We start from the raw sequence: 27029 nt of genomic DNA, 5'->3' as shown, positions 1-27029 counted from the left end.
CTATTGTATATTACGCAAGGTGCGCGCGCACGTGCCCATATCGGGAAAGTTTCGCATCTTTGTACGTGATTTACGGATTAAGTGCGGGATTTATTTTGCATCTTGATACGTAACTTTCGGACGGAGTTAAGGGATTTTTTCCACATTTAGGCGCAATTACTGCGTATAGCGAAACCCGAGTGCAACCTTGCAAATATACTATAGAACACGTGGGTGGCCGATTCATCGGCGGCCTGTGAACAGCGCATGTATACACGTGGCTGTTCATTGGTACTGCACATGCAGCACACATAGGAACTCAAAGGTGAACAGTATTGAACCACTAGCTTTATTTAAACAGTATAGCAATATACTGTGGATAAGGTGGTGATTAAATAAAGAGAAAATAAGTTTTTTTCTTTTTGTTCATTTTCTCATTAAGCAAGCAACTCAAGCATTATTTTAATAGATTCCTATAGCGTATTATAAGGGATTTATACCTGCATAAGTATCTAGTGAAAAGCTACCAGCCTGGGAAGATTTTCTGTACAGAAATATTTCAAATATATGCATAAGACCAAGGTGTAACCAGCGCCCAGTGTGAAAAATAACTGAGGCGAACGGGTGTGTGACGACACGACTCAAGCGCAGTGTAGCCAGTGTAGGACAGTCCAGTTAGGACCGGGTTCACGTGACGACGTGCCCATAGGAACTGCCCCTTCCGTGGAACTACCTATTTTGATCCACTGGGAGGGTACAAGAGGCTAAATCGGAACCCAGTGATCCGATCAGCTACTTTAGAAATACCAGTTTTTGGGGGTACAGGAAAAACAAGTTTTGCTGTGCCCTGGAAAAACTGCCGCACCTTGCAAGTTGGCTAGCAGTTCGCTACTAGTTGAAAGACTTGGTGATTGAGTTCATTACCTCGCATAGTGGGCTTCACGCTTGATTGCGGAATAGTGCCATTTTGTGGAGAAGGAGTGATTTGGGAGTGACTCACTGATAAACGGCCCTCCGGTTTCTGCTAGCTGTGAACGTTTATTCCTGTAATTATGGGTAATAACGGTTCACACAGGGATACCGAGTCAGTTAGGGAGGAATCTAGTCGACCCAAAGGGTCGGCGGCTTTCATTATGTGCAGGAAGCACGGTGAACTCGCAGTTGTTTACCAAAATAAATGGAGAAGAATGACACAAGGCAGCAAGTTAGAATTTCCCAGCGTTGGTAGCTTCGATCCAGAAATCTTATCAGCAGTAAAAGATGAAATATGCCTACTCTCCAGTCGCAAGGAGAGAGTGAAGCATATAGATATTCTTAAATTGTGGCAGAAGGAAGGACAGGAACAATGGGGAACCAGAGGTCTGGCAATACTTGACGCAATCAGCCACAATAAAAATGCAACCGCTGCCACAATAGAATCAGCTCCCCCACCCCCATATGTGCCGAAGGGGTTAATGACTCATAAGAAAGACATGAGTAATAATGTATCCATTGCTAACTTGTACCCTGTTTTACCCCCTATAAGCAAGATACAGATCCAGAAGGGAGATGCCTGACATCAGCCATCCCTTGCGAAGCTAGCAGAAAGGAGAGAGAGGCTGAGACAGCCCAAGCTGCTGCTGCCATTCTGGTCGAGGAGATGGCTGATGCCAGGTACACGATTGGAGACACAGGTAAGTACACACAACACAACACAGAGATAGTTGCTCCTGGGATGTTGTCCAATGGTGCAGGGGGATACAGATCCACCCTCTGCACACAGTGGAACCTCCTTGTGGACGGGGAGACGGGGATGAGGTAATGCCTGTAAAGGATAGTGACATGCACAATACATGGACACGATTGGAACGTCATTCAATCATCAAAAATTTCCCTGATCCCAGCAAAGATCTGGCAAAGTGTCAGAAATTTGTAAGGGAGCGAGGAAATTCAGATGAGCCCACCAATAAGGATTGGCGATACATGTTGAGAGCTTGCCTCCCTTCACACATAGATGTCCAGAAGTTCATTCGAGACAGTGGTGTGGAGGGCGATAAGATTTTAACTGAACAGGGCAACCAGGAAAATATACGCCTAATAAATATACAATTGGGTGTATATTTCCCAGCGACAGTTGAAAATACCCTAGGGTTCACCATCACACAGAAAGATGGTGAGTCCTCCAGCGGATATTTCAACCGTGCTTTACAGGCGTTGCCAAAACACTCTGGTATCCCCAGCCCCAGGGACAACATACATCTTAAGGGAGAGATTGTCTCTGTGCTGATACAAGGTCTTAGGGAAAATCTGAGAACCAACATAGAAACCATTCACCCCAACTGCAGACAGATGTCAATACACACTTTAAAGAAATCTGCTGTTGATCTGGACAAACGATTTATGACAGAAAGACAAAACCAAATAGTATGTTTCAAATGTGGAAACAATGGACACATAGCCAGACATTGCAGGGTAAGTAACCATAGGAAACATAACACATATGTAAGTAACTGGGAGACACAATGGGAGAAGACAGGTAGGTCTCAACACATAGCCATAGCCCCACCTAGTAGCCAACGCCGCCCTAAGCATGACACATATATGCAAACAGGGAGTAGGACACACATACACCCCACATCCAGGTAACATAAGACAATATCTGAGGGAGGAGCCCCAGATATGGGTAAGTGGAATAGTTTAAATATAAAGTTTTTTTTTTTGTATCAAACCCGTTAACAACATTCCCTCCTGATCTAGGTTGTGCCAAGCAATTAGTAGCAGCAATTGGGGTAACAGGAAAAATACAGCATTACCCACTGACGAAACCAGCAGATGTTACAAGCGGGCCTCTGCATACCAAACACTCTTTTCTGTTGGCTGCAGCGGCCCCGACTAACCTCCTGGGTAGAGATTTACTATGTAAAATGGGATGTGTCATCTATTGCACCCCTGATGGGGTATTTCTGGACACTCCTAGAAATCTTACACAAGAAGTGCAAGATATGCTGGACAGTCCTCAGAGGCTAATGTTGTATTCCACTGTCATAGAGTCAAATCCATCTAAGGTAGCTAAAAACTACAGCACAAATACCGAGTTCCCTTTGAACTAAAGATGGGAAGGACACAGGATCAATGGCAACCATAGCTTCAATAGAAACCCTGTTAAAAACAGAAAGTATAGCGCCCCAAATTACAGCTTCACCATTTGAAATCTGAGGTTGAGCTGGAAAAATACCCAGTGAAATAACAAGGTTCCCAAAAGAGAACTTTTAACTAAATACCCCTAGACACAGCCCATAGTCACAACCACACTGGGAAACAGAAAGAAAGGGAGGGCTTACAAATCAGAACAGGAGTTGAAAAGGGTAAGAACCAAATAGTTGAGAGCCAATTCCCCCATAGTGCTAAATCCTGGTGTCATCAAAATAAAAGAAACATTTTCGGTTGAAAATAAATGTACACATTACTGTCATTAATATTTTCTACCCTTTTTGAGTTTTTCTCTCTCTTTTTCCAATTTTTTTCTCCTTTCCCTACTTTTCTGTTCCAGAAACCTCAGAAAGCCACCAAGCCCCTCCCCCGGGTCTTGCAAGATCGCACCCTGTCCTTACGGCCCACAAATGGGTAAATACCAATACAATGGGTTAATGATCTATTGTTATGTCCTTTCCTCATCCACAGCACCAGCAGTTGGCGATAGACAACTTCTGGTGTATCCTCCTGAGGCAGGACATAAGGTATCTCAGGACGGATTGCGGTTGCGCCTGAACAAGAAAGAGGGAGAGGGGGGGGGGGGAAATCTGGGACACATTAGTAACCATAAACCCACAAATCATAGAAAAATAGTTTGAAAGATCTGTCGCACTCCCAGCAGAGAAATACCCCATAAAGCGAGTAGTCAAAATATATATTTTTCCAGTAAATCTTGAACAAAGTCCCAGTATCTTTGAGCATTGCTCCTAATGTTACCCAGGGCAACCACAGCCACCATCTTGTGAAAAGCAGTCCAAGTAATGCACAAGCATCCCCCTTCTACAAAGAATGAAAAGGGTTGTAAAACGCATTTACATATAAATAGGTGCAATCACAATACCCATGTCTTCACAGACAGATGTGGATAGTAAAGAAGAAGAAACAGGCCTGATTACAGCCTTTTGCCATGGGTAAAACTGACACAAGGGACCATGTGATTTAGAATATTAGACCTGCTGAGGGGGCGACAGATATAGTGACGTAAGAAACCTGGCGATGCCAGCCTGACCAATGTCGTACTGCAGTGTACAATTAAACCCTATTACTTAAGCACTTCATACTTGTCTACACAGTGTAGTTGCCATAGCACTACCGGTATACAAAACTGAGAATGTGGTGTTGGGGTGTGTTTTAACTGTTTATGCTCCTCATATAGTCTGGACACTCCTAAAATTCTGCCTAAACATGTGAAAAATATTCATCAGCCAAGTTCACTAAATGGGAACTTGCATTGATGTTACCAGTAAAATGGGTAATATTGTAAACCCAGCAACACTCTTACCAGGTGTGCCCGCCAAAGGCACAAAGGGTGGATTGGTGCTGAGGTTGCTGGAATGGTAGAGTTTAGTGGGAGCCGAGACGAATATGATTGCATGACATGTTCGAATCAGACCTTTTGCAGCATGCCCCCAAAGGGTGGTAACAACCCATTGGAAGAGGTAATTAATTTTTTTTTCTCTCCCTCGTTCTTTCCACAACACCGAGAGGGAAAAATTGTACACTGGCTATACCGTAATAGATGGAAAAGGCATAGTAGAGGCTGAACCCATTGGACGTCTCACTCAGCAACAGCAGTCTCATTAGTAGTACTGCGAGCTGAGAGAGAAAAACAGCCAATATTCATGCCGACTCCAAGTATGTTTGTTGGGGTAATACAGAAGATCTTAGGCCCTATGGCGCCTCAGATGTTTTGTTTCAGTAGCTGGCACTCCAGTGGCGCAAGCGTTGTAAGTTTAAAAGATTTCTGACAGTCACACAGCTGCCGGACAGAGTGGCTGTTATCAAGTGTAAAGCCCACATCTTCGATGAGGACTCAGTGTCACTTGATAATGAACATGCTGGCAAGGCAGCTGGGTGAGCCATGCGCTCTGCGGATAATGTTTGTGTTCCCCCTGTAAATGTCAGTATATTCACATAGAAATACAAGATTTGTGTCCCCTGCAGGAGAAGCAGTCTGGAAGGAGAAGGGATGTGGACAGGAATAGAAAGATGGACAAGGAAAACCAGTGACTCTGAGAACATGCCAAACTGTCAGGACAGAGATAGCCCATGGCCTGACTTGTCTTGACAGGGAAGGTATGTGGAAAAAATTAGTCCGAAATTACTAGTGTGCCCACAGACAGGTAAGACGACAGGATCATGCCTTACTTGTCTGGGGGAAAGAAACTGCAACGGCTGTTCCCACAGAGCCATCTCCACATCCCTCCTCCAGCAGGATCCTCTGCAGGTAATACAAAATTGGCTTTGTACAGTCCACTCTAGAAGCATTTAAGTTATTTATTTTTTTTTTTTTATATATATATATATATATATATATATATATATATGTTGACGTTTGTGTGTATAGATATGGCAGCCCAGAAGCACCCTTGAGTAAGCAAATATATATATGAAAGGTTTAAGTCATGTGTGAACCTTCAGGGACTGATGGTACACCCCATAATCTCTTTTTGTAGTAGTAGAATCACTCACAGAACTCCACCTCATTTGTCCCCATCGAAACATTGCATGGCGGGCAGCCACAGGTTATGGTAATCCCACAAGGAGATCCTAGACCACAAATGCAAGTGATGTATCCACACCTGGAAAACTGCAGCAAAAGGACTTTGTTGACACCTGTTGTGAACTGTCATAACCATGAACCAGGAGATGTTGTTGTTTCCCCTGCTTTGCCATATACAGGTTGCTTGATAGACCTTTGGAAAGAACCACCCCAAATCTTGTTGACCAGCACTACCTCAATAACAAAGTCGCAGAGAGAGAGATTCGGGTACGTTCGTCCTACTGCCAAAGGAACAGAAAGCCAGAAGGTCCTGACACTCGAGGGCGAAAGAAAGAAATCGCTAAGAGGCACCATTTCGGGAGGACTGGAGAGCAGCTAAGGTCAAGCAACCTGTACAAGCTACAAAAGGGACTGTGACACACCCCACTGGTAACAGGTTGGAAGGATCACTAACAAAAATCTTTTCCTTTCTCAGTTTTCTCTATTGTTGTGGGTCCTATTCGCCCCCCCCCCCCACTATCCGTTCTTATCTTCAAAATCAAGGATACCGCCGCCGCACTGCTGCCAGGCATTGGACGGACGATACAGAGTTCTGAGAGTGTGTTACCCGTCCCAGTTTAGGTCAAGGTAGAATCTATAAACTTGACACATTACCCAGGACCGGATGTTTGATAGTGATAATACCATCATACTTAAAAGCATACCAAAAAGAAAAACAACAAAGAGTTCAAGGGTCTGTTGTCACAAACAATACCTACCAAAGGATGCCATATCTGAAAAACGTGTATATGTTGTAACCACCCGTTTTTATTTTTATCCCAAAATTGTACATTATCCTTCGTGACCCTGAGTAGATTGTTCGATAAATGCGGCCCATCGTTTATCCGTGATCCTGGATCGGCCAAGAGCAGATGGTTTACTCCCCTTATATGTTTATTTCATGGATCCCAATTTCTTTGTTAGGATTATGAATTTCTGTATTGTCGTGTAAAATGTTTTTTTTTATGTAACAGTTTTATATTTACTGTTAAAGGGTGGACTATGGAAGTCGAGTTACACACACGCCATTTTAGGATAGTATGGCCGCCATTTTGGTTCGCAGAGTTGCGCAAATAAAGTTTCCATACCCGAGTATGTGTGACAAAGTGGACCAGAAGAGTAGCCATACTATCACACATAAATTCATAATAACATACTGACACTAAATAAAATATAGTTAAAGTTTAGAACGCCACACATAGCTTAGTTAGCCCTGCATACATCTGTCTGTATCATGTTTAGTACCGTTCCGTTCCGTTTCTTATGCGTAGTATTCCGGTCATTGCGAATATTTCACAATATACACGGCTCGACAGTTATGGACATAATCCATATTCCAGGGACAGTTTCTGTTGAAAGAATGTAACAAAGGAATCTAGATGAAACCAGTTCTTATCACTGCTGACGCCGAAACCACCAAACAAAGGACTCTTAAAGTTCACTCCCCTGGACCTAGCCAAACCAGGTGGATCATCTTACCCCCCAATCACAGCTGACCTGACATACGACCTCTGACCAATGAGAACGGCCTTTGACCTCCCCTTTCTGACCCTATAAGATAGGCGACCCAGAGCAGCCAAAGTCTCTTCGGCACATCTACCTTTCCCTGACTGTCTACCGGACTATAGTTCAGCCCTGAACGATAGTGAGCTCTGACCGGACTGCGCTTCGCATATTTAATGAGACGGGTAACGGTTGCATTAACGGTATTTATCCTTATTGTATTGATTGGCTGGTTGTGTCTTGTATCTGTATTCTTTCCACTTAGCAGAGCCTGTTTAGTATTCATTGTTAGCATATTGTATCACTTGTTAAACCTGTATTTTCTATTCCTGTAACCCCCCTTTTGTCCATTAGGGACTTAAATGCAACCTTTTTATGGAGTTCTTATCTCCTTACTTCTATACTGTGGTTTGTGTCTGTTATTCGCATTTAGCGATAAAGGTATATTACGGACACTGTCCTTAAAGGTATATTCGCAGATTAGAGACAAATTACTGCGAAGGAATCTCTTATTAAGGTATTGGTTCTTGGTGTACAATATACAGTCAAAGGTACGCTACGCTGCGTTACGTTTTGTTCGCATGTAGTTAGGTATAAAGGGTACGCAGGTTGCGGACTTATTACGTAACCTGCGCTTTTCACTTATTGTCTCTCTGGTCATATTTAATCGCCATTAACACCGGGCAGCCTCCTGCTGTGCTGCCGGGACCAGTGACCTCCTCCTCTCTGCACAGCTTCCGGGTGCAGGGAGGAGGAAATGGAGCCCTCACAGCCGGTCATCGCCTTTGAGTTAATAATCGCATAAGTTACTGCATATATGCGATTATTAACAATGCGAATGCCGGCGATGTGCAGCGGGGGTTATTAGAGAATCCCACCCCAGATCATAAATGTCCGATATCGTCAATGACAATGCCCAGTGTATACCCAGCGGTACTTATGTATTATCTGGGCTCCCATGTTAAATGCATCCCATTTTTTCATACCCCTACTATCCAACTACGCATGGAGCTGATTTTATATAGTGTGGCGAGCGCAGCGAGCCACCGTGCCCGAAGCGTGGCGAGCGGACGCGGTCTCATAAGAAAAACGGGAGCCCAAATATTACATAAGTACCTACCCAGCTTTACAAAGGAAAGCGGCAATGCTGCCACTAATAACCACCTGCATATTTTCTGTGCATCTTATGAACTAAATACCTAAATCCTCATTGTCTCTCTTTGTTTTTTTTTTATTGTTACCCACAAATGTCCGCCCTGACTCGCTCTACAGCTGTAGACTGCCCTGGACCCCTATGTAATGGACTACAATACGAAGTTGCCTCGTGCATGTTAGAGCAGCGTCCCCGTGTCTGTGATGCCGCGTAGTGCCGGCTGTAGGCAGCGGGAGCCGGTGACTTGTCTGGCTGCTGTCACTGGTTCCCCGCCGCAGGCTTGCACGGGCGCGCTATGTACGTACAGGAGACGCCGCGAGGATTCTCCTCGTCAATCGCGCCCCCTCGCCTTTCCGTGGAACCGGCGGATGAGGCGCCCTGTGCTCCCCGGTACCGGCAGCCTCACGCGGGACACGGTGCCGTGCGCCTAGTGTATAATCGGAGTGCCCTGGCCCCCTGCACAGGCGCTGCCTGATGACGCGCTGTCTCCTCCTCCCCCTCCCTCCTCGGGCAGCAGTAGTGTCGGGCTGCTGCTGGCGGGGCGTTGCGCACGGTGAGAGCGCGGCGTCGGTGGCTGCTGTCCTGGTTGCGCACCGGTCTGAGCCATGTTCCGAGGTCCATCCGCAGAGCCTGAGGTAATCCCCGTGCTGCGGCGAAAGTGCGATGTCCCGCTGCCTCCTCCCGTCCCTGTGCCCTCTCCGCCACCGCCGCGTCCTGCGCCTGATGCGCCCCAGCGCGCTCGCCTTCCCTGGCCTTCGTTGTCTGAGTGATCGCCCGGCTCCTCCGCCGGTGGCCCCGGGCCCCTCTCATGCCTGCACCGCTCAGCCGGGGGCCGGTCACCCTGCACCTGCTGCCATCTGGCTCCGGAGAGCAGCGGCTTTGCCTGCGATGGCACCGGCTGGGTTCCATGCAGCCTGTGCCACTTCCCGCACACAAGAGGAGAACGCGGATTGGGACGCAGCAGGTGCTGGGTGGCTGCGACCGATCGCTGCTGCCTGTAGCGCAGGAGATGGGGGGGACACACACCTGCTTTGTACACCCTGATGCGGGCTGCTGGAGCCGGGCGCTGCGGCTCTGTGTGTGCCGCCTCTGTGCGCAATGGTGAGAGCGGCTGAGAGCGCACGGCCAGGGACTGTATACAGCCATATGCAGAGCGCTCCATCCACAGCTACTCTGTGCATGGCTACCGCAGCACCGGCCTGCTAGCTTCCTAGTGCTGGGATGATAAGATTTATAAGATGATAATAACCAGTACCTACCGGTCGGCCTATTATTGCTGCCTAAAAGTTCAGCACATGGGCTGTGGTGTGTGACTTTATAGAGCCATAGTAAAAGTTTTGTTATTAAAATATTATGCAAGAATCTACTGGTGAATATGCTGTACACACTACACCACAAGATGCAATATTGGTTTATATTTAATAAACCTACAATAACAGCAAAAGTACCAAATATCTGAAAATTATATTAGCACAATCCTCAGATTGAGAGTTCGAATACCAATACCAATTATTGGTACATGTGAGTTATCCGGACGCCCGATTTGAAAATCGGGTCGGATCGGGCACATCGCATCGCATCGCATGCGACCATCGGATGCGATGCGATGCGATGACCCGATTTTTCCATAGGAATCAATGTTAAAATGGACTGAGTCCATTTTAACATGGAATTCAATGGGAAAAAGGGGTCCTTTTCATACCCCTACTATCCAAGTGGGCATGGAGTTGGATATAAACCTGTGGCGAGCGTAGCGAGCCACCGAGCCCGAAGCGTGGCGAGCGTAGCGAGCCCCGCGAGGGGACACGGAATACCGTCCCCTCGCGGGGCTCGCTTCGCTCGCCACGCTTCGGGCTCGGTGGCTCGCTACGCTCGCCACAGGTTTATATCCAACTCCATGCCCACTTGGATAGTAGGGGTATGAAAAGGACCCCTTTTTCCATAGGAATCATTTTAACATTGATTCCTATGGAAAAATCGGGTCATCGCATCCGATATCGCATGCGATGCGATGCGATGCGATGCGATATCGCATCGCATCGCATCTGATTGTATGCCTTAACTTAAGGCATACAATCAAAAAATCGGGCGTCCAGATAACTCACAAGTACCCAATTATTTATACCCTTATGTGGCCTGCCATAATATACTGTACAAGGGATAAGGCAACACTGTTTTAGACCTTGTAAGATGTTACATGTATCAAGTGCTTGCTAAAGGGAGAGCTCTCCAAGTTCACATACAGTAGCAATGCACCTGTTAACACTGCAATCGTCTCAAATGATCTTACTGCTGCCAAAGTTAGTAAAAGCACATCCACAGCCAGATCTGTATAGTTAGTGAGTGCAATATCCACTTTTATTATAACAGCAGGTGCAGCTCAGTAATGGCACATACACCTACAATGTAGCCTGCTTGTGTTATGACGTAACTGCAGCCAATAATGAACATTAATGTTCAGAGTACTATCTTAATAGGGCATGTATAGTGGGTGTTTTAAGCTGGCCATTCAATTATGTGGGGTACACACCAGGAAAATATTGCCCAAAACGAGCCAAGTTAGATACGATCTCGATCGATTGAATGCAAATTGGCCGTGTTTTGAGCCATTTCGCTGACCTTTTGATCTGATCCGATGCGTGGCCCCGCGGGTCATTTGGTCTTTTCTGAGATCCTACCTGCTGCAGGTAGGATCTCAGAAAAGACCATTGTAGTAGGTGGGGGTCGCGATCGGATCGCAATCACATTGGGGTCATTTTTGCGGCGGGTCGGCGGCGCCGTCAGCTCGTGAGCGGGTTGTACGTTCCTGTGACCCACTCATGAGCACCAACGTCCTGGTGTGTACCGGGCATTATGCCTAATTTTATCCAAGTTTGACACATCCAGCAGAGAAATTGGGCAAATCGCATATGTTTTAGATGTGCTCTGATTCGATCAGCGCTCCCATGCACATTGGAGACCCTATATAGCAAGTGCTACACATAGGTTCTCTGGGAGCACATGTGATAAACCAACACGCTAAAGGACCGCATGCAGTATAGTACATGTAATCCTGCCGCCTGGGAAGCTCCTGAGAAGCTCCATAAGTGTATGGGGACCTTCAGTGTTGCCAGTGTGCACAGATTATAGTATATGTAATATAGTATATGTATTAGTGATAAGGCTTCGTGCAATACCAGGTTCTTCTGCTTGCAATGGTATATTCCTCCTGGCTGAGTAGCCTAGCAGTGATGAGATGCCACCAGCTCCTGTGTCCAGCACTAAAATGGCTATGGGATGTTCACCAGATCAAAATAGTGATAGGGTTATTTGCCAATAATCACAATATTGGCGCTAATATTTTCATCAATATCATTATAAGCTTATTTAGTTTCTTATATAGCGCAACAAATTCCAATACACGAACAGGGTCTGTAATAACATTCCGTATACTCAAATATGGATTTGGTCCCCATTTTGCAGTTATAACAGCTTCTACTCCTCTTGGAAGGCTTTACATACAATTTAGTATGTGTACAAGAGTGTTTATGTGGGAGTTTGTGCCAATTCATTCTGTAGAGCATTTCTGAGATCAGGCACTGATGTTGAATGACAAAGCTTGGTCTGCAATCTCCATTTGAGTTCATCCCAAAGGTGCTCAATGTGGCGTTGAGGTCAGGGCTTTGTGCAGGTCAGTCAAAATGCAAAGTGAATGAATAAAGATGAATCTAAAGGTCCATACACACTGGGCGACTATGCCTAGTGTGTATGGACAGCGATGACCGCATTAATCGCTGCGGGGAAAGCCGCTCAGTGCATACAAACTGAGTGGCTTTCCCCCGGGGGGGGAGGGGGGGCGTTGCATAGCAGAGCGCAATGCAAAGCCATCCTGAAAGCCACTCATCTGCTGGAATAACCAGCAGATGAACAGCTTTACCGGCGATGTTGCGCGCAGCAGCGCTCATCGCCGTGCCATACACACTGGGCGGCTTTGAGCTGAAAGCCGCTCAAACCTCCTGTCCAGCCTTTAATAAAATTAATATTTATGTGACCACCCTTTGCCTTCAAAACAGCATCGTCTAGGTTTACTTATACACTTTTTTGAAAGAATTTGGTAGGAAGGTTGTTTAAATCATCTTGGGGACCTAACCACAGATGTTTTGTAGATTTGTGCTTAATCAATTCCTTCTGTCTATTTTTGTAATCATGGACAGACTCAATGTTGAGATAAGGCTCTGTGGGCTGAAATACAGCCCTAAACATGCAATGAAGCTTTAATGTTGCCTGCAGACATTATTTCACCTCTCTCCAGCCCTTTTTTCAGACAAACTCTCTTCTGTTATAGCCAAATATTTCAACTTTTGGCACATCAGTTCATTAGCTCCTGCTACCATTTTTCTCCACCCCAGTTCCTATGTGTTCATGCATATTTGAGTCCCCTAGCCTTGTTTCCAGATCAAAAGTATGGACTTCTGGATGCAATTCTTCCATAAAGACCACTTCTGACCAGACTTCTCCAAACAGTAGATGGGTGTACATGGGCCTGAGATTCCTTGGCTGAGCGCTGCATCTACAGTTGTCAATATTGCCAGTTTATTTGTGCTGCTTTAATATCAAATCTTGAAACCGCAATCTGCTGTGAATTATTTGTGTGGGAGAGACCTTGCAGATGCAGTAAAACTAACTTGTGACATGGTGTATAGACTGGCATGAAACAGTCTTCCACAGCCTCACCTATGTAGCAGAGTTTGGCTGTTCCTTGCCCAGTTTTCTACACAGTTGTTTCTATTTGTCAGTGATTGTATTTCAACCTAATGGGCCCCATACATCAGCAATTAATTGTGACAATCCTCAGATCTGGAGACGATTGTCACAATTATTCTTTAATGTGTGGGCTCCCCCTTTTGGCAATCCCAATCAACAATTAATAGGGATCGCCAATCGATTGCTGAATCAGATTTTTAAACTTGTTTAATAATCTGGTGTTATCTGCGGTTGTTTTTTACATGTGTGGGGAATTCCCATTTCGTCGTCTTCTATTTACATTATGAAAAGAAGTAACATATGAAATGACAATCGATTGAGGTGATGTATGGGCACTTTCCAGATATGAAGATGCAATCTTTAGATGGGAAAAATCTGCCAATCACTGAAATAAATCTGTGATGTGTGGGCAAGTCAAATAGATTGTAAGAAACCATTTATCTGGCCAAAAAATCACTGGATCTGGAAAACATTAATTGTGGCCCATACGGGGATCATTATCACCTGATTGGTGTTATTGGTTGATCATACACCTAACTATAATCCTACAAAATCCAGGACTTTTGCTGGGTACACATTTAGATATTTCTGCCGATCAATTGATCTGCATATATATTTAAATGATGGATCGAACAGTATATATACACAAAGTTCGATCCCACAACTGGCCCAATGCAATGCATTTAGCTGTCAATCACCACAAGCTCTGGTGCAGGGGAAGGGGTGGTATTTTAGATCTATCGGCCATCAACGTTATATTTCTGTGAACGATGCAGTTCACAAACATATCTCTGGTACACACTGGCCAATGATCCGGTGAGATATCAGCAGAAGATTGAACTAGCCCAAGGGCTAGTTGAGAATGAATGAAAATTCGGTTCACCTCTTGGGTAAAGAAGGGTATTCTAGTGGCGATAGAAGCAGCAGTAATGGCAGATAGCTTGAATGTGGTTGAATGAGAGGGAAGGTCAAGATGATCCCTCTGGCCTCAGACTTGAAGGACAGAAGAATGACATTGGCAACAGTAAGGCGGGTATTCTATTACCCCCAATCAATGATCATAGCTAATTATCTCGCTACAGGGCTAGTCAATTATCCCTGTAAGCTGTGTACACACGGGGGCGATAGGGGCTGAAATCGCTGGAAATATGGTCGCTGGCGACCATATTGTCAGTGATTGGAGTGTGCCCTTGCGATAAATCGCCGGGTGCGCGCTCCCGTTTTCTGCCCCATTCTAATCGCTCCTGCGACCAGCTGATTACCTCTGCGGCACTGCCGACTGAGGTTCCTTTTCATCAGCGACCATCTCTGGTCGCTGATGAAAAGGAGAAACTGAGCAATATATTACTCAGCAATATATGGCTGAGCAATGTATCTCTTTAGGCTGATACATACCCTGCCTCTGGAAGGCAAAGTAAAACAACTGAAAACAGACCTATTTGTGTACAAAAATGGGGCTTTTTAAACTGTGGTTTCGTTGGGGTTTTTTCGGGCATCCAATTCGGATAACCTAAAAAATCACCATTTTTGGCACCCAATGTTTTTTTTGGCCCTAATTTAAAATTGGCCTGAAAGAGAGGTTGAAAAAAAAAAAAAGCCACCTGGGTGGCTCATTATTGGGCATTTTGAATTTTTAGATAGTCCTAGAACATCCAGCAAGTGATGTCAGAGATAATTGGTGATGAGTGTGGAAGGTGAATGGTGTGTGTGTGAGATTTCAGTATTATAGACTGAAGTTGAAAGTGTTGACATTCATTGTGACTGTAAATAGTCCCAATGTCGGTAGTACATGTCAATGTTAGGTGTAGGCTTAATGTTGTGTTGTGGCTAGAACCACTTCCATTTAAGAATTTGAGCCGAAAATTCCCAGATATATGTAAACCTGATAATTTCTCTAGATCCTTGCATGCACAGAAACTACACTGCTCATGTGCAGATATGGGGCTGAGATGTCACTCGCAGTGCTCCAAATGATGCTGCCTTCAGGGAGTCAACTCTGAAATGGATGCAACACAAAACAGTGACAGATGAATGTAGTTATAGCTCAAAGACTGTGAGCCAGATGCACTAAGCTTCAAAATTGATAAAATAGAGAGTGATAAACCACCAACCAATCAGCTCCTGCCTGACATTTTTCAAATATAGTCTGTGACATGGCAGGTAGGAGCTGATTGGTTGTTTATCACTCTCCATTTTATCACTTTTGAAGCTTAGTGCATCTGACCCAATGTCTAAATCGACCCCAAAAGGCCAACATACACATGGTTGTCACATTATTATTTTTTAAATTTATTTATTACGGTTTTTTATATAGCGCACACATATTCCATAGCGCTTCACAGAGAATATTTGAACATTCACATGAGTCCCTGCCCCAGTGGAGCTTACAATCTATATTCCCTACCACATGTGCGCGCACAGACATTCCAGGCTTATTTTGTTGGGAGCCAATTAACCTACCAGTATTTTTTTGGATTGTGGGAGGAAACCGGAGTACCCGGAGGAAACCCACGCAAGTATGGGGAGAATATACAAACTCCACACATTTAGGGCCATGGCGGGAATCAAAACCATGACCTCAGTTCTGTGAGGCAGTTCTACTTACCATTACACCATCCATACTGTCACATATAGGGCAGTATTCAATGAGAAAATTCTCCGCGGCAGGGAGCTTTCAGGGAGCCGGGGGACGGAAGCTGCCAGAGAGATTAAAGTCTCCCTGGCTGCTCCAGAGGAATGTGAGGGGAGGTGGCTCCCCAGGACCCAGGCAGCACAGGCTGCCCCCCCTATAGCCAGCGGGGGACCCAGTATTCACTGCACCCGATCGTGCATATTAACGATCGGGTGCAGTGAATATATGAATATCTAATGAGCGGCTCGAGCGCTCCGGCTCCCTGCTGGCTGCACTGTGTAAAAAAAAAAAAATTAAATTTTTTTTTTTTAAATTAAATATATATTCATGTGCTATAAGCACATGAATAAAAATAACATGCCCCCTTCACAGAAAAAAAAACCTGATTTTTTTGGACACCAAAATTAAAAATAAAAAACCTTTTAGTTTAAAAGTTCACATTCCAGCTCCCCATCAAAAGATGGAGAATTGCTACACGGAGAGACACGGAGAAAATCACTTAGAAAGACGGAGAACATTTCACATTGAATAGGGTTGCTCGCTTTTGGAGAGCAAAATGCTCCGTCCAAGGCGAACAAAGCACAAATTCTCCATAAAACACGGAGAATTTTTCTCATTGAATACTGCCCATAGAGGTCAACATATTTTTTCCTTTTCTTTGTGTCAACGTCGACATCTGAACATGTTAGTGTACTGCATCACTCACAATACTTCAGGCCAGGTTTTTTGCTCCCAGTCGGAGTACACATTGGGAGTGAAGTGTGAAAAACTCCAAAAAGGATGGAAAAAGCCCTGAAAATCTCTCTGCAACATTTTCATGTTGACATATTGCTGTCTACTTTTTGACCATGTCAACCAAATGTATGTGGACCATATGGCATCAACATACTGGGCCAGATGCACCAACAGTTAGGATCTAATCGGCTGTTTGTTTATTACTGTCCACTCGATAACTTTTTGAAGCTTGGTGCATCTCTCTCTCTCTCTCTCTCTCTCTCTCTCTCTCTCTCTCTCTCTCTCTCTCTCTCTCTCTCTCTCTCTCTCTCTCTCTCTCTCTCTCTCTCTCTTCTCTCTCTCTCTCTCTCTCTCCTCCCCCCCTCTCTCTCTCTCTCTCTCTCTCCCCCCCCTCTCTCTCTCTCTCTCTCTCTCCCCCCCCTCTCTCTCTCTCTCTCTCTCTCTCCCCCCCCTCTCTCTCTCTCTCTCTCTCTCCCCCCCCCCTCTCTCTCTCTCTCTCTCTCTCCCCCCCCCCTCTCTCTCTCTCTCTCTCCCCCCCCCCCCCCCTCTCTCTCTCTCTCTCTCTCTCTCCCCCCCCCCCCCCCCCTCTCTCTCCCCCCTCTCTCCAGATCTAGCCCCCTTTTCAGCGAAAACACATTGCTTTCATGTGTGTTTATTATGAAAATGTGTCTATTGAATTGCCCAAAAATAACATAAAATAATGGCAGGTTTTCTCTATGGATTTTTTACGGGGGGGGGGGGGGGGGTGAATACTCTACATCCACAAAGAAAAACATACAAGTAAAGGGAGGTTATCAGAATAGAAATTATATCCACCCTGGAAATGAACTTTTCCCCTCTATATATCTCCTTTGAAAAACAATCCAGTTTCTTTGCAGTGCATGGGAAAGACTACCTGAATCTTCAATCCTTTTACAACAAAGAGACAAAGAAATGAAATAAACACCAATTTATTGAGGATAAGGATTTATTTTGACATGTTTTTGACACTGAATAAATGTACACAACAAATGATATGATACATTTCTATCTGGACAAGGGAAGTTCTAGTATATTGTTCTAACAATTTATTCAAAATGTGTATTCACAAATTTTACTGTAGTATCGCCTGTGTATTTTTATATTTTGCCTAGTTAAACAGAACTCCTAAGCTTTTTCATTTGAAATTAATAAATTAGACATGACTTTACTTCACACTTTATTGTTGATTTTAGACATTTTTTAAGTAAATTTTTCCACTTTGTAGTAAAAGGTTGATATTAGAACAGTATCCCAGGGAAAATATTTTAAATACTGTCCCCCATTTGCAGGAGAGGGAGTACATATGAATGAATAAATGACTAACATCACTGGTCAGGGTATCCTCTCAACACTTGATGCATTTTACATCTACAGTACTAAAGGGTTTTGGGGACTACGCTAATTCCAATGGCCTAATGATTTCCAAAGTATTCTTCTTAGGGCCTTGATAGCAAAGTGAGTATCTGAGGTGTTAATGGGGGTATGGGTCAAAGGGTCAACAGGGCTTAGGTCGACAACTAAAATAGGTCAGTCCAAGCATTAGGTCGACAGTGTTTTTTCACTTTTCTTGTCCCGACATGGACACCTTATGAGTCTGCTCGCCATGCTTCGGGCACGGTGCCTTGCTGCGCTCAGTACACCTTTATATTCTCCCTCCATGCTCTAGTGGATGGTAGGGTATGAGAAACCGCCTGTCGGCTATAAAAAAAAAAAAACGGGAAAAACTCATGTCGACCTTTTGAATGTCGACCTAATGCTTGTGTTAACCTTCCAGCCCTGTCGACCTTAGCCATGTCAACCTTTTCTGACAGCATTGAATGTATTTTCTGACTAAGCAGATCTGACACTAAAACAAGTCAGATCTGTTTTGTTGGAAACGGCCGCGGATTGTCGAATTCACACCCAATTTCGACAAACCTTGGACATTCCGACACTCAACAGTCGGAACATTGAATTTCTACTGTCGAGTTCCTGTCGAACAGAATGAAAACGGTATCCCAGATTGAATACCGCCCTTAGTGTTAAGAGTAGGAGAGTTTAGAAAATCCCCAAATAGCTGCATTTAGATCTTAAGGCTGCCATACACTATGCGATTTGGCCCCGATTTCACCCGATCCAGATGGATCGGGCAGTGAAATCGGACCAAATCGCAGGTTTTGACACCCGGTCCGACCCGATGCGCGGTCCCGTGCGCATCGGGTCAGAGTCGGGACGTCGGACCGGCTGCACATAAGATAAATCTTATGTGCAGCCGTGGGGACTCTGAGAACGCCGGCGAGGGAGGGGGGCGGGAGACGCCGGCGAGGGAGGGGGGCAGCAGGGGGAGCCGGAGCAGGGAGCTGTCATGCTCCGTCCGGGTAGGGGGGGGGGACACGCAGCTAGTAGTGCGGACGCTGCGGGGGACACAGGCGGCAGTGACATAGAGCCGGGCGGGGGGAGCCGGGAGCTGTCAGCACTGAAAAAAAAAAAAAAAAGCCCATACAATGAATGGGCAGCCTGTGATTGGCTGAGCGCTCTCTCAGCCTGTCAGCAATTGGCTGAAAGACCGCTCAGCCAATCACAGGCTGCCCATTCATTGTATGGGCTTTTTTTTTTTTCCAGTACTGACAGCTCCCGGCTCCCCCCGCCCGGCTCTATGTTACTGCCGCCTGTGTCCCCCGCAGCGTCCGCACTACAAGCGGCGTGCGTCCGTCCCCCCAGCCGCCTTGCAGCATCCCCCGCCCGCCACCTCGATGTCCCCGGCCCCCCTGCTCGCTCCACATTGCAGCTCCCCGGGAGTTGCAAATGATACATCGGATGCGATGTATTATTTGCAAAACTTGGCACATCAAGTGCCAAATCGTGTGTCCCCCGAGCTGCAGGGGGAAATCAGGTCCGACTTGTCCTTAGGACAAGTCGGACTAATGTATGGGGGCCTTAAGACTAGACTTGGTTTTAGATGAGCATTTGGGAAAAAGCCTTCATTAGGGTAAGTTTTGGTCACAGTGAGATTTCCAGACTAGATAATTTATTTGTATCTCACACAGTAACTGTTTTCCTTCCATTGCCAGCTCACATCTACATTTTATTATATATTTTGGGCTTAGTGGCTATGATCCATTATCATCTTTATATTAATTAGCTTTGATTTCCATGTTCTAAAGAACAACTGCAGTTAACAAGTTGGTTTGATGCCTTCCATAAAATTGATAGATCATTGGCTAACCTGGAAGTGAAAATGAATGCACACTGGAATAATTTGTTGTGCAGTTTGCTTGCTATGTGCGATGCCTGATTGGCTACGGCATCTGTGGAATTGGCTACCAATGTGTGTACAGCTGGTCTGATTGCGCCTTTAGAAAAACTATAACCGTGTATGACCTTTTATCTTCACTAATTTGATGCTGTCTAGTTGTCTTGACTTTCCAATGTAACAGTATTTTTAATTTTTGTATATGTTTTCTATTACATTTGCCAATCCTTATTCTAACTTACAACCTTGTAATAAAATTGAGTGACCAACAACACATGCGGAATGTTTACTTTGCTCTCCTTTTGGTATAGTGGTCGCGTATCTTGCATATTTCACTGCTGTATGGACTGAGTACATTGCACGGCATAAGATCAATAGATCCTTGCTGGTGACCACACTTGATAGTATATTGGTTTCCCTTTCTACTTAGAATGCACTGAAAATATTCCACTTTTATAGACGAACCATAAAGCATAGTAATACCTAATCTTTAGACCTTTGTATTTGACAATACTTTCAGCTAAACCCATTGGATCATCTCTTGGCAATAGTGAACTCCTGTTTCTTGGTGACTGCATAAAATATACTTTTCTCTTACAGTCTGTCGCAGCAAGTTTAGTAATTCTGCATTTGCCTTAAATTAAACCATGGAAAAAAATTACATTACACCTCGGAAGACACACTATTTGCGCAATAAGGTATTCTGCAAGTTTTTCATTGTTTAACTGCATCCTTGCATGTGACTACAAAACGCATGTGTGTTTGAGTTATAGATTTGTTGTGTTGGTAAAATTTGAAATGGACATTTGTCATTTTTAGTGTTTTCATTTTTTCACCAGAGCAAACCTGAAATGGACACAGAAGAAACTACCATGCCGACACAAAAAATCTCATTAAGGGACAAGTATTGTCAGACTGATCATACTCACCATGGCTCCTGTGCTTCAGGTACACCTCTTTTTGTGTTCACTGATGTTATTTGTAGATGGTAGAAGTTACATCAGTTTTAGAATGTGAAATGTATAGAAAGGCATGTATGGAGTGCTTTTTTTATTATCTGGATAATGTGTACAGTTTATGAAGTAATAGCTTTTGGCAACTCCACCCTTTTCAGTATACACATTGTGCTATATTAAGAAGTAGAGTCCCATCCGTCCCTTATGACACCATCTACTAATAATATACTGTATAATTGCATCATTTTGTTAAATGAGCTCCAGAATGTTAATTAGTATTTGGATAAAATTGTGGTCTGGTAAGTAATATGAGTTGTGTAAACTTGTTCCTGTTATACTGATCTGAATCTGATTTATAAACTGGTAATACTGTGTCCTGTGTTAGCATTGCCATTCAGACCAGGGGTCCACTTGTGTGGCGTTTGTGTTCGCTAAATATTTGCTTTGGTTTTCTCTCACTGTCCTATTTGATTGTGGTAGAATTTAGATTGCAAGCTCGCAATTATGTTCTATGTTCTATCTAATTTATGGTCTTATTTGTCTGGTATAATTTACATTAAGCAATAAAGGTCAACTGCTCAGGACAACATCCCCAGCCTAGGAGCAACATAAATACTTTTTTCTTTTTCCTTGTGTTTGATGGTAGGTTTTTGTAGGTTGTCAGTAATTGAATGGGAAAAATGGCCATGAATGCTAATCACATTTCTTTTAATGGGTTCTCTCGTTGGATTAATGAGCCTAATTCAGACCTGATTGCACAGCTGCTAATTTGCAGAACCCTGCAATCAGATATAACTCACCCTACCAGAGTGACAATCCACTCCATGCAAGCCTGCGAATTGATATGCATGTCTTGCGAAAAGTATCTGGATTGCTATAAGCTGCAATCCATGCGCAAGTCGCTCACCATCGTATGATTTTTCCAGTGTGTTCAGTCTGCGATTAGCCCAGGACTTGGTGGCTGCGATTAGAAACGGGTTGATCGGGCCAGAAAATGGCAGGTTACCACCCCCCGAACGCCAGCTTTCAGTCAATCACCTTGCATATGGCAAGCGATCAAAAAAGTAGCAGGACTTGATTGCAGGATGGCCATACGCATGCACAGTCTATCAATAATCCCCCGGCCTGCTAATTCACAGCCGTACAATAAAGTCTGAATTAGGCCCAACATATGGTGCACTTTAGTGACTTCAATATTAAATAAGTTCTATCTAGTACCAACACACTAGAGTGTTAGTTTCCAAACTGTGTGCCTAGGCAAGAGGCTCTTGCAGTGTTGCTTCAGTTTGGTGGTCCAGGACCATATCTAATTATTTATCGCAAAAGTGATAGGCAAAACTAGTGCTGGTGGCTGCCATTCATAAGTCCATGTTTGTCAATAAAACTTTTTTTTTTCTGATGGTGCTGTGAGAAAAATGTTGATACTCCCAGGGCTCTGGGATTCAAGAAAGTTTGGGAACCATTGCACTAGACATTGATCAGTCTTTATGGCTTTGTTGGTTACTGGTGGGGGCTAATGCTCTTTCAGAGCTTCGTATGAATCAATATTGGTGAATAATATTGAATCAATACAAGTGTTTTTTCTATCTATCTATCTATCTATCTTAAAAATAATGCCTTTTCATAGGAATGCCATCACTGCATAAATCAATTAGAGTACTATCTAGTCCTCAACTAGTAGCAGCCATTTCTGTTACTGCTGAAAGTTTTCTCTCCCGTGTGCTAAGAACATTTTTTGATATTACATAGTTACATAGTAGTTCAACTTAGGTTTTAATAGCTTATCCCTTGATGTATAGTATGTTTAGAAATGTTTTAAGACAAATTGTTTCTTATTTGTACCCATGGATGTTTTTAACCGATAAAGGTTTATCCAACCTTATTTTAAAATGTATTTATTGTGTCTGCCGATACAACTTCTCCAGGAAGAGAGTTCCAATGTTTGACTGCTCTGACCGTAAAGACTTTTTTTCTACTAAGGGAACAAAAACCTTTTTCTTCTAATCTAAACTCGTGCCCTCATGTCCTAGATTATTTTTTAGCAGTAAAAAGGGTGTTGGACAGTTCCTTATATTGGCCCCTGATATATTTGTATATGTTGGGCATGTCCCCCCTTAAACATCTTTTCTCTAATGTAAATAGTCTCAAATTGCTTAATCTCTCCTCATAGCTTAAATTCTCCATTCCCCTAATTAATTTTGTTGCTCTTTGGACTTTTTCTGATTCTATGATGTCCTTTTTATAGTGTGGGGCCCAGAATTGTACTCCGTATTCAAGGTGAGGTCTAAACAATGCTTTGTACAGTGGCAAAATTACTTTTGAGTCCCTGGTTTCCATGCCCCTTTTAAAACATGCTAGAATTATGTAGGACTTTTTTGTTGCTTTGACATTGAGCACTACACCCCAGTTTGTTATCTATTTGGACTCCTAGATCCTTTTCGAGTACTGAATTACCCAATGCCTCCCTGCTTAGGTTATAACTAGCACACTGGTTATGTCTCCCAAGGTGCATGACCTTGCATTTGTCCACGTTGAACCTCATCTTCCATTTTTTTTGCCCACTCATCTAGGTTGTCAAGATCAATTTGAAGCGTGTCGACATCCTCTATTGATGTAATAACTCTGCTCAATTTTGTTTCGTCTGCAGAGATTGATACATTGCCGAGTAACCCCATCCCAATATCATTAATAAAAATGTAAATCAAAATGGGCCCTAGAACCAAACCCTGTGGCACTCCACTTAGAACTGGTATCATATTTGATACGGCACTGTTCACAACCACTCTTTGTTCTCTATTACACAGCCAGTTCCCTACCCATCTACAGACATTTGCCCCTAACCCCATGTCCTCCATTGTATTTATCAACCTCTTGTGTGGTACTGTATCAAAAGCTTTAGCAAAATCTAGGAAGACCACATCTACATTGTTTCCACTATCAAGATTTTTGCTAACCTCGTCATTACAATCTAGTAAATTTGTTTGGCACAAACTATTTTTTAAGAACCCATGCTGGTTAATACTGAGTAAACTGTGAAGGTCTAAATATTCCTTGATACCATCCTTTAAAAATCCTTCAAATATTTTACCCACTATTGATGTTAAGCTCACAGGCCTGTAATTAGCTGGGTCATCCATTTTTCCTTTTCTGAATATTGGCACTACCTCTGCTATTCTCTAGTCCTTTGGTACCTTACCTGATGATAGTGAATTGTCAAAAATGTAATATAGAGGGGTTGCTAGTTCCTTCCTTAATTCCATTAGTACCCTAGGATGAATCCCATCTGGCCCTGGTGATTTGTTTGTTTTGATTTTGCCAAGCCTCAATATTATTTCCTCGGTCGTGAAAGCAATATTGAGATCCGACTTGTTCGTCCCATTTGTGGTACATGTGCATTGAACTGTCTGCTCTCTTCTAGTAAACACTGATGAGAATAACCAATTTAACAGTTCTGCTTTACCCTTATCTTCCATAAAACTTTTACCATTGATATCGGTTAATGGGCCTATGTTCTCATTAATTTTTCGCTTACTATTTATGTACTTGAAAAACTTCTTGGGGTTTGTCTTGCTTTCAGTGGCTATATTAGAGCTCATCACATTCCAAAATCAATCTGCTTGTTTATCTAAAGCCATAACTACCACACAAATTTAGGTCTATGACTGCCTTGGTACAGGCTTTGAATAGAAAAAAGGATGAGTTGGTTTAGTCCCCTAAACTGTTCTCACCCTCACAGCCTTTTGTGGGATCCATTACCCCCTCTCAAGGGGACCCTGCCTTATAACAGGCTACGCAGGACACTGCACAGAGTGTCCACAAAATGAATACTTTTATGGAGCAGGTTGTTACTCCCAGGCACCCTTTATCCACACCTCCTCTCCTTAATTTAGACTCTGATGAAGAGGGGGAGTGTACTGAAGACATGTTTTGGGACCAGAGAGAGGAGTTTCAGTCCTCTGCGCCTGGTAGTGAATATTTGATACTGGCAGTTAAACAGGCATTGAATCTTACTGAGGTTGATAAGGTACCACAACAGGGTGTGTTTTTAAGAAAGAGACCCGGTTACTTTTCCCTCAGATGAGGGCATGAAAGACCTGCTTGGGGAGGCGTGGAAGACGCCTGATAAAAGGCTTGTTACCTAAGAGATTTGCCAACTTATATCCCATGCCGGAAGAGCATGTGAAATTGTGGGAAAAGATTCCACTGGTAGATGCACCTGTTGCACGGTTGTCAAACCATGGCTTTACCAGTTCAAGGGGGTGCTGCCTTGAAAGACCCTGTGGAAAAAAAGATTGAGTGCTGTCTGAAAGCTGTGTTTGAGGGGGTTGGATTTACCCCACGCCCGGTTATTGCATCAGCCTGGGTCTCCAAGGCCATGATTGTTTAAGCTGATAACTTGTGTTCTAAGCTTCAGCCTTATACAGAAGCCTTTGCTTTAGCAGAGAAGTTAAAGTGTGTGGCTGAATAGGTTTGTGAGGTTGGCAAAGAGGGCGTTAAAATGGTGTCCAAGGTGTCTGAAATTTCTGTGACGGCTAGGAGAGCTCTGTGGCTTAAAGCTTGGGAAGCTGATAGCGAGTCCAAGAAGTCGCTGAAAGCACTGGCTTTTAAGGGAGAACTTCTTTATGGGTCAGAACTTGAATCCCTTATCAAACAGGCCACGTGGGGAAAGAGTACATTTCTTCCCACTACGGCTACTAAGCACAGAGCTTCTAGGTTTTTGGTGCTTTCCTTTCATCCTCCTTTCGGGGGGGGGGGGGGGGGTGTCCAATAGAGGAAGAATACCCTCTGGCAAAGGAAGGGCACCCAAGTCCCGTTTTGGCGCCTTTGCAAAGGAGCAGTCTGCCAAAGGTGAGGATAAGTCCTCAGTGTGACGGGGTGGAGGCTCCCCATTCTGGGGGTCTCCACCCTCCCGCTCCCTGTGGGGGGGGGTCTCCTCCTGCAGTATCGGGACTCTTGGGTTCTCTCCACTCAGGATCCTTGGGTTCACGCTGTTGTTTCCCAAGTTTACAGGATCGATCACAGGGGAGTCCCTCCAAGGAGATTTCTTCTGACACCTTTACCACGGGAAGCTCACATGAGAAAAGCCCTTTTGGGGGCGGTGACGTCACTTCTCAAGAAAGGTGTTGTGATTCTGGTGCCTCGGGAGGAGAGGATGAAGGGATTTTATTCCATTATTTTCTTGGTCCCCAAACCAGACAAATCTTTCAGACCTTTCCTAAACCTGAAGTCGTTGAACCTTCATCTGTGTGTGGATCAATTCAGGATGGAATCTCTAAGGTCAGTTCTCTTAAACATGGAACCAGGAGCATTCCTAGCATTGGTGGACAATCAGGATGCCTATCGTTCTATGCCAATAGGCACATGCAATCAGTCTATGCTGCGTTTCGCAATAGGCAATATTCATCGACAATTTCAGGCCCTCCCTTTCAGGCTGGCCACAGCACCAAGAGTGTTCACGAAGGTGATGGCTGTCATGGCAGCAGCTCTCTTGTTCAAGGTGGAGTCAGCAGAGAAGTTGCAGGAACATCTGACTGTTGCATCACGGTTCTTACAAGCACATGGGTGGATATTGAATCTCCCAAAGTCTCATCTGAATCCCACGCAGAGACTACAGTTTTTGGGAGTGGTTCTGAATACACATCTACATCGTGTTTTCCTTCTGGAATCAAAGGCCAAAGACATTTGTCTGTTGGTGGCTTCCATTCTCCAGTCAAATCCTTGATATGGAAGTGTTTGAAACTACTGGGCAAGATGGTGGCAACTTTCGAGACCCTACAGTATGTAAGGTTTCATTCGAGGCCCTTTCAATGGAACATTCTCTCCAGTTGGTCAGGGAATCCGAAATTCATGTAACCGGAACCCTTATCCTGTCTCGAGACGAGTGATTCATTGATGTGGTGGACAGATCTGGAATCCCTTCAATTGGGTCGCTCCCTTCAGACGTGGGATTGGTTGGTAGTCACAATCGATGCCAGTCTCAGGGGCTGGGGAGCAGTGGCTCAGCTCGGAAATAACTTTGCCGATCAATATACTGGAGCTTCGTGCAGTTTGGAGGACACTTCTGCAGGCGGAGGAGTTCCTGAAGGGGTCTCCCATATGAATTATGTTCTGTTCATGAACCAGGGATCCAACAGCATAGGCAGTGGATGCCATGGCGGTTCCATGGGGTTTCAGTCTTGCTTATGTCTTTCCACCATTTCCCATGATCGTTCGGGTCCTCGAGAGTGAGGATGCGGGGGTCGAGGGTCATTCTGATAGCTCCAGATTAGCCCAAGAGGTCTTAATATTCCAACATACTGAGG

General features: G+C 44.3%; 1 protein-coding gene across 3 annotated transcripts in view; it reads left to right on the top strand.

Moving 5' to 3' along the window:
* Positions 1-8889: 8889 nt before the first annotated feature.
* Positions 8890-27029, top strand: part of ZNF800 (zinc finger protein 800) — a 44113-nt gene continuing 25973 nt past the window's right edge. The window contains exons 1-3 of one of the 3 annotated variants that reach the window (XM_083182859.1): positions 8894-9043; positions 20372-20469; positions 20611-20719. In XM_083182859.1, coding sequence (XP_083038985.1) covers positions 20419-20469; positions 20611-20719 — 160 coding nt within the window. In that variant the 5' untranslated portion in view covers positions 8894-9043; positions 20372-20418. Of the gene's footprint in view, positions 9044-19174; positions 20470-20610; positions 20720-27029 lie in introns of those variants that run through there. The other 2 variants (XM_083182862.1, XM_083182861.1) reach the window with 2 other exon arrangements.

This window comes from Crinia signifera, chromosome 4 (assembly GCF_055691185.1).
Source record: "Crinia signifera chromosome 4, ASM5569118v1, whole genome shotgun sequence".
Lineage (NCBI taxonomy): Eukaryota > Metazoa > Chordata > Amphibia > Anura > Myobatrachidae > Crinia > Crinia signifera.
This window is presented reverse-complemented; position numbering and strand designations above follow the sequence as displayed.